Here is a 9,073-nt window from a genome sequence, read left to right as displayed (position 1 = left end):
GAAATGCAGTTATTTATTTCAATTTACCACAATTTTTATCGATTGACCGCACGGAAACAATTAAACAAATTAATATTTTATATTTGTCTGAAAATTCACTCGATTTTTTTTTAACAAAATCCAAGACATCAGCTTAGCGTGGCCTTAGTTGTTGCTGGAATCAATAATACAATCATGCAAACCAGGTTTTTATAACAGCTGATACAATTTTAATGTATTTGGGGAAGCGTTCTAGATATTCGTCCATTAGTTTTCCACTGTTAGAGTAAACTATTGGGTGTTTGAAGCTTTACATTACGAAAAAAACAATAACATTATCTACGAATAAAATAAAACTAAGAAAATAAAGTATTCGTAAGAAAAACGAGTTGTGTCAAATCGACTTTGAATTTAAACATGGTCAATAGGCAAATCAGATTAACTTTAATATGGATCTTGGTGGATTGGCTTATTATATGCGTTTTAGGATATTTAGGCAATATAACATATCCCAAACGATGCTACGACAACAGTTTACACGTATTTTACACCCAAACTGCCTTCAGCCTGGATGAGTGCATTCGCGAGTGTCAATTACGGACCCGTTGTTTTGGGACCCGCTACAACAACCATTACAAACATTGTTCGTTATTGGACCCTGTGGACCTTGATCGTCTGCAGGACGAGTCCCCGGGATGTTTGTTCACCAATATAAGTCAATGGGAGCACCAGAATCTTGGTTCCTGTGCCGGGCACAACTGCTCAATGTCCGAGGTCTGTATCCCGGTCAACCCCACTGACCACGAGTGTATGACGTCACATTGCGAGATGCCGCCAGTAGTTGCCAACGCCCGGACATTAGCAGGCACACAACTGCTTGGATCCCGAAACCTCTACATCTGCAACGTTGGATATTCCCGTGTGGGTGACCCTGTTGTCAAGTGCCAGGATGACGGGCAATGGACAAAACCAGACTTCTACTGTATTAAACAATGCCGTCGTCCAAAGGCAGATCATTACAATGCTTATCTCATCGGCGCAGACGTCGTGAATAATTTCGCGCCTGGGACGACACTTTATTTCCGATGTAAGGAAGGGTTCCATTCGGCCGGAACTTTCACCTCGAACACATGTAACGATCAGTTCAACTGGACGCACGGAGACAAAATTCTGTGTTGCCGTGATGACAAGCACTATTATCAGGAACGGTGTTTTTTGCCGTTCGGACAGGGAACAGCCAGCTCTTTTCAGGGTATGAGTTCGAGATGTTGCATTCAGTTCAATTATTTCATTTTAGAAAATACGCAACTTTTATTAACTCCGTATTAAAACGAAGACAAATATTCACCCCTATATGGCTATGTAACCTCACAATTCTCTTTTTAATGTTTGGGAGGGGCTGTCATAAGTTGTATATCTTCTTCCAGTCCAATCCATATATTTAGTATTGTGTATACTATTGCATAAAATTATGTTATCTGAAAATAAAATATGTTTAAACCGATGTAGCTATAATAACATGTATGACACTAAACGTATGTGATCGAGTTTAACGTTCAATTTTCGTTTCGTTGTTTGTTTTCTCAGAAATTAAAAGCCACTGCCAGAGTCTGGGCGGCTGGCAGGGTGACGTTTACAAAGGCTATGCGGAACACATAGAAGCGATGGGAGTGACTTATGACTTGCTAATTAACGTCTGGCAGAAGAAGGACTTCGAGACGTGGAGAAACCTCACAAGCAACTGCCTTGTCCCTAATTTCGGGTCCGACCTGAGCCAGTTCTCTGGCATGTCTTACGGCGATATTGTTCATTACGTAAATGACAACTTTGACTCCTTAGGTGCGGAAGACAATCAATGTTGGTGGGCGAATCTTTGGGGGCCTGGCCTTGAACCTAACGGCGGGGATTCTGAGCCATGCACGTTTCTACTAAAATCTAACGGTTACCAGGGGTTGGGAGATATATCTTGCAATTTTCAGAATCTTAATATTGGCTTTGTTTGCCATTTTCCAATGGATACGGTTAATGAATTACCTTAAAGCTGCACTCTAACTGTTTTGGCAACTTTTTTTGTCTTTGAATGAGCCAATTTTTGCGTAAATATCTGCAAACCACTGATATAAGACTGCTCACAAAAGATCAGATCGCAGATTTTCGTATTTCCGTTCGAAATTTATGTTCTATGGCTAAAAGCGTTACCAACGGTTTAAGAAAATGCATAAATCATCAACTTTTGAACTAACATATGAAAATCTGCGATCTGATTTTTTGTCAACAGTCTTATAGGTTACACACCACCATTGTTATTCCCTATATAATTCAATGTAAAATTATAATTTTTAGACAACATTTAAAGGCATTTCGAGCGAATGCAGGCTATGATAACCACATATATTCTTAAAGTACAAGCTTTAAATTACCTTTTAAGCCAATAAAAAAGGGGGGGTCAAGTTATTCCTAAGAAAAATCACTCCACTTGAAAAACAAACTCTAAAAATTGCACCGTCCGCCATGACAGATCTTCCAAAATGACCTTTCAACTATAGGGCAGCGGTTTATGCTTTAATCTCTACTCTAAATGATAAATCAAGCAAGAATAGATACTTAAGGTATAAAAGTTTCAGGAATAATGATAGTTTTGATTTACAGTGTATTGAGCATGTGAAAACATATCTATCAATCATAAGAACTTTTTTTTTATTGAGAATTTTCCACACAACGGAAGTACATATGACGTAATGGTGACGTCATTCCTATATCACTGGTTTCCATGCACTTTCGCATATATTGGCTCGTTCGAAAACAAATAATCAAAATGTTGTCAAAACGATCAATCTGTGTGTGTGCAGCTTTAAACAGCATGTTTTGTTTTGGAGTCCTTTTAACGTTATTATATAACGATCGGTTATTCCTTTTAATGAAGATCTTGTAACTGACATTAAAGAATTCAGGTTGAATTATCATTTTACTCAAGATGATAACAATACCTGTGTAAATTTTTAACAGACAGACAGACAGACAAACAGACAGACGTTTATTTCAACTTGTACAATGTACATAGTCAACAACACGTACTTTTTTATAATCAATGTCAATGTGTTAATTTTTATGTAGGTTTTTAAATTGCAAGAAATTAATCGAACCTTTATAGTTACTATGTTATGGTTATGTTTTTCATAAATAACATATAATTTAAAACACGCAATATCTAATAATCATGAACGCTACGGCGTATAAGGTTTTAAATAAAGTCATTGAAAGTCCATTTTTACGAATGCCGATTTATTAAAAGCTTCAGAAACAGTAAAGAAAATATGTGAAAGGCCGATTCCAGCCAAGAACATTAATTGTCAGGCGTGATGGACCGGAGCTTCATGTTTTTCTAATACCAAATTAAAAAGTCTAGATCAAAGTGCTGCTCAATTCTCCCAGTACTTAAATATTCAAAGGGTAATTTCACGAGAGAGTTAATCAATCTTTGTTGTAATAAATCATTTTGGTTCATTTGTCACAGCGTTAATTATATTTTGAGATGTTTATACACTTAATACGGGCTCTTATCTCCACATATGCATTTTATTTAGTAACACGTTACCAATAAAACAGCTACTATATGTGAATATAATTGTTCTGTGTATTGTTCTCATTTTTCGTATTATTATAATTATTATTATGATTATTATGATGATTATTATTCTTCTTCTTCTTCTTCTTCTTCTTCTTCTTCTTCTTCTTCTTCTTCTTCTTCTTCTTCTTCTTATTATTATTATTATTATTATTATTCTATTATTATTACCTGAAGAAAATGCAGGGTGGAAAACTCTTAACGGAATCGCATGTTACAATTAAATACTTTTCACCAATCCTGTATTAACAGTTGTCTTCACAGGCGAGTGGTCTAAGCAATTTAAGTGTCGAGGCGGACCGAGTTCAGTTCGAGTTTTCGCCAGAATACTAAAGTCTAATTCTACGAAAAAAAACTACAACATAAATATGGGTGTCTTCCGCATGGATAGCTTCGATGGTAAACAACGTAGCATATGCATTGGGGGTATTCGATGATGAACTTGTAAGGCGTATTTTGTTTTTATTTTTCAAAGTTGGAAAACGTCCGAAAAAACGAAAATTTTAAACATAGTGTTAGTTTAAATCAATTTAGAAATGTGTGATGTTTGTGATTTTATGTCAGTGTGTTTTGCGATATTGTTTCTAAACAAACTATAAGGAAAATCTGAAACATGGTGTTGTTGTTGTTTTCAAAAAGTACGAATTAATAAATTCAAACAGCATATCAAGCAAAACTTACAGACAATAAACTGACAGCAAGCCATGAAAAAATCAGGACAGCTCACCATAAATAGGAACTTTTCCCGGGTACAAACCCAATTCACGTTTTATAAGAGGCGCTCCACTTCAGCGAAGAGGCCTTTGACTAGCTGTATGACTGCAAAATGTTGCAACGACAGTAATGTTTATATTCCATGCAAAACGAACTTCCATTTCCATTTGCAAACCAACGATTAATCAACGATATAAAGATACCGCGCATTAGAGTTGTTTCGGAACGTTACGTGTAAGTGTACGTGTGATTTACTAAATGTGTGTGTGTGTGTGTGTGCGTGTGCGTGCGTGCGTGTGTGTGTGTGTGCGTGCGTGCGTGCGTGCGTGCGTGCGTGCGTGCGTGCGTACGTGCGTACGTGTGTAAGTGTATGTGTGATTTACTAAATGTGTGTTTGTGTGTGTGTGTGCGTGCGTGCGTGCGTGCGTGCGCGTGCGTGTGTAAGTGTACGTGTGATTTACTAATTGTGTGTGTGTGCGTGCGTGCGTGCGTGCGTGCGTGCGTGCGTGCGTGCGTGTGAGTGTTTTGACCTCATACACTATAGTGATTTTATTTATAATGGTAATTATGAATGCAATCATTAACATGCAGCTATATAACTCTTCCACATAAAGTCTTATGAACACAGTTGAGGGGAGGGGGTTAGAGAATGCGGTTATTGCGTTTTCACTTATTCATGGAATTGAACAATTCTGTTTACTGCCAAACTATTTGGAAGTTTAGGAAAAGGAAGTAATTTAAATAACATAAGATATGGCTGACAGTTTGCGTCATGTCGGTCCATTTAGGCCGTTCGAACAAAGCCGGTGTCTTATGTTTAAGAAATAAAAAAAAAACATTTCCTTTTGACAAATAATTGATTTGAAAAAATTGCCGAATACATTTAACATATCTTATCATTTTTATATTGTTTTGAAATTTAGTATAATTCAGCAAAAGCATTATGTATGTATAAGACCACATTTACACTTAAACGCAAAAATCTAACGCATCCAGTTATCAAAACTTGTGTTTTTCAAACATTTCACTAACATGAACAAAATAAGTAAATGTGAAAAATAATTAATATAAGAAAAACATAATTACAGCGAGACTTTGTGCAATATACAAATATACAAAGTATATATATATATATGTATAAACACATGTTAATTATTATTATTATCATTTATTATTATTATTGTTATTATTATTATTATTATTATTATTATTATTATTATTATTATTATTATTATTATCAATATTTATTATTATAATAATAATAATTATTATTATTATTACTATTATTATTATTATTATTATTATTATTATTATTATTATTATTATTATTATTATCAATATTATCAATATTTATTATTATTATTATTATTATTATTATTATTATTATTACTATTATTATTATTATTATTATTATTTATTATTACTATTATTTTTATTTTTATCATGATAATAATAAGCTATACTCATTACTCTCATCCATAATACAAGACAATCAGATTCATTCTTTTCAAATATTTGACTTAAGATTTAAAATTTGAACTTTTTGCTCAAAACTATAACCAGCACAAAGTTTTGTGAACGATTGTTCTGTATTTTTTAAATATCTCCTCTAGTCTGAACAAAATGTTCTCTATAATGTTTCAGTTGTACCTTGTCATTCAAAGCCCTTAATATCAGTTTCACATATTTCTTGGACACAGTTTATGGCCTTGCAGCTAATCACTGAAAGGTTAACTAAGGTCAAGATTGTCGATCAATAGTGATTCTCCAGAACTTATTTGTAGTCTTTTCTTAAGTTGTTACGTTTGTGACTAACCGGCGAAAATCTTATTCTTTTCAATGACATTATTTAAGAAAAGATATATATGTTGTTGTTGTTGTTGTTGTGTGTGTGTGCGTGCGTGCGTGCGTGCGTGCGTGCGTGGGTGCGTGCGTGTGTGTTTGTGTTGAAATGCATTATCATCTTTTACTTATTTGACTTTAATTATAAAAACAAACAAAAACGACAACATACGATTTAGGAACAGATGAAAAACTATTAGCCTTTAAATATAAACTGTTCTTGTTTAATTATTAGCTACGTTACCATAAATTTCCCAGTTTAAAAAGCGCCAAAAGATCGCTAATATGTTTTATCTGTACCTCAATCATGTAAAGCACATCATTGACAAACTTGACATTTCAAAGTCCACTGGTCCTGATGGAATAGGACCAAAGATTTTACGCTATTGTGGCGATTACATAACATCTACAATAGCTTCCATCATCATTAACAGTATAGAAAGCGGTATATTTCCTGACAAATTGAAAGAAGCTTCTGTTGTCCCGATACACAAATCAGGAAATAAGTACGAACCGGGAAATTATCGCCCTATATCCATTCTCAATACTTTATCAAAGATATTTGAACGACATATTGCGTCTCAGTTGCAAATGTTTTTTAAGAGAACGGATATTATACACAAAAATCAGTCGGGTTTCCGTCCAAATCACTCATGTCAGACTGCATTAACCCATCTTATAAATACTTGGTTGAAGGGTATAGACAGTGGTGATTATGTAGGGGCCATTTATCTCGATCTCCGAAAAGCATTTGACTTAGTTGACCATGAAATACTCTTACACAAACTTAAACTTTATCACTTCACAGAAAGGTCTGTGAAGTTATTTAGGTCCTATCTGACTAACAGGATGCAATTTGTGAAAGGGAACAACATAAATTCAGAGAAAATGAAAACTATGTCGGGTGTCCCTCAAGGATCAATACTCGGTCCCTTACTTTTTCTAATATACATCAATGATATGCCTTTAATTTCTTCCAATTCATGTATTGACTTATATGCAGATGATTCCATGTTATACAAAATAGGTCCAAGTATATTGAGCATTCAATCAGATCTACAAAAAAGTCTTAATAGTGTGAACTGTTGGTGTAAGACAAATAATATGTCAATCCATCCATCAAAAACCAAATGTATGATTCTATGTACTAATTATAAGGCAAAACATGCATTGCAACTTGAACTATCAACAGATGGATTGTCAGTAGAAAACGTGAAATGTCAAAAGGTCCTCGGGGTGCATGTTGATCAGACATTGTCATGGCATACACATGTTAAGACTGTAGTGAATAAGCTTAATTCAAAATTGGCACTTCTAACAAGAATAGCATATTATTTAACAGACGAGATGGAATCATTGTATTATAATGCATATATCATGTCAAACATGGAGTACTGCTGTAGTGTCTGGGGACTTACACATTCCTCAGATACCACAAAAATCACTAATATTCAGAAAAGAGCGATTAAGCTAATAATGAAGTCGGGCACTAGCCACTGTGGAAACATGTTCAAACAGTCTGGGTTGCTATCTTTTGAAGACAGGTGCTATTATCATCTTTCATTACTTGTTTTCAAAAGCATGAAATGTTTGACTCCTTCGTACTTCACAGAATTGTTAACATTTGCCTAAAATGAGCACTATAACTTGCGTTCTTCAGAAAACAAGGATCTTTTTGTTGTAAAACCTAGAACAAACTATATCAAAAATACATTTGCCTATAAAGCAATGAAAATTTAGAATTATCTTCCTACATACATTAAATGTCAAGATAAGCTACCAGCCTTTAAACATGCATTAAAAGGCTACTTATTGGCAGAATAATTTTATCACATGAACAAAAAATCTTGACACTTTATTTAATTCACCTTATAATAAATAGTTCATTGTTAACATGAATTGTGTTAATGTACGTATATGACATTCTTGCAACAACTTGTACTGGATACTACCAAATATGTAAATATATTGATTGAATGTGGTTTTACTGAATATATCTACATTATTTACAGTATGAAATTATTGTAATTTATAATCATCATATTAAACTGAGTTGTGTTTGTCGATGAAATGTATGATAGTGATAGTGTGATTGTATGTTTTGTATGTTGCTTAATATGTAACTTAGTACATGTGTTTTTGTAATACTTTTTGTGTGAAGGCCATGCTGGAAATAAGTAGTATGTCTGTAATGATTGTACACTTAGTATGTAACCTTCGTTAAATAAAGTTGTTATTATTATTTATTTATTTTTTATCATTATAGTCAAATGATTTAAACACGATAATTATTAAATTAAAATAATAATAATAATTTTGCATACACCTATATTGTGAGCCTTTAAACCACGGCTTCATATTTGGGTGAGATATTTTTTTCCGTTTGTGTCTTCTTTTCGACAAACAAATAAAAAACAGAGTTTTCAATAACACATACAGATTTATCCGTAATAATATCATCATCAATTTTTAGGTTCAAAAGCAATCCGAACAAAATGTACAACAATCAAACATAATATGCATAATATGCATATCCATAGTGCTCACTCAATTAGAATACTTTAATATTTAAAAAGAAAAAAAACACATATTAATTATGTATAACGCATTCTCATTACTCATAATTTAAATCCCGGAGTTAAAATTTAATTTTAATTTCTTTGCCATCCTATTATTTACGACATCCTAGTATGCACAAATTTATAGGGTTAATTAACACTAAAAATGAAGGAACATTGAAGAATTTGAGTGTATTTGTTTACAAAGCTTTTCACATTATGTCAAATAGACATTTTGTAACAGTCTAGTATTATAGCCATTGTCATAAAATGTATTAGTTAATATGTTACCGCACGATTACATATTATTTGTATTTGTCACCATTGTGCACTTTATGCTTCATGGGTCTACGAC

At 33.5% G+C, this 9,073-nt stretch overlaps 1 protein-coding gene across 1 annotated transcript; it reads left to right on the top strand.

Moving 5' to 3' along the window:
* Nucleotides 1–306: 306 nt before the first annotated feature.
* LOC128216411 (uncharacterized) lies at nt 307–2,114 on the top strand. The gene is made up of 2 exons (XM_052922971.1): nt 307–1,231; nt 1,567–2,114. Exons 1-2 carry the CDS (start codon nt 397–399, stop codon nt 2,016–2,018), a joined length of 1,287 nt encoding a protein of 428 aa, XP_052778931.1. The 5' UTR covers nt 307–396; the 3' UTR covers nt 2,019–2,114.
* Nucleotides 2,115–9,073: the final 6,959 nt, after the last annotated feature.

Source organism: Mya arenaria, chromosome 14 (genome assembly GCF_026914265.1).
Source record: "Mya arenaria isolate MELC-2E11 chromosome 14, ASM2691426v1".
Taxonomy (NCBI): Eukaryota; Metazoa; Mollusca; class Bivalvia; order Myida; family Myidae; genus Mya; species Mya arenaria.
The sequence above is the reverse complement of the archived record's forward strand: the minus strand, read 5'-3'. Positions and strand labels throughout refer to the sequence as shown.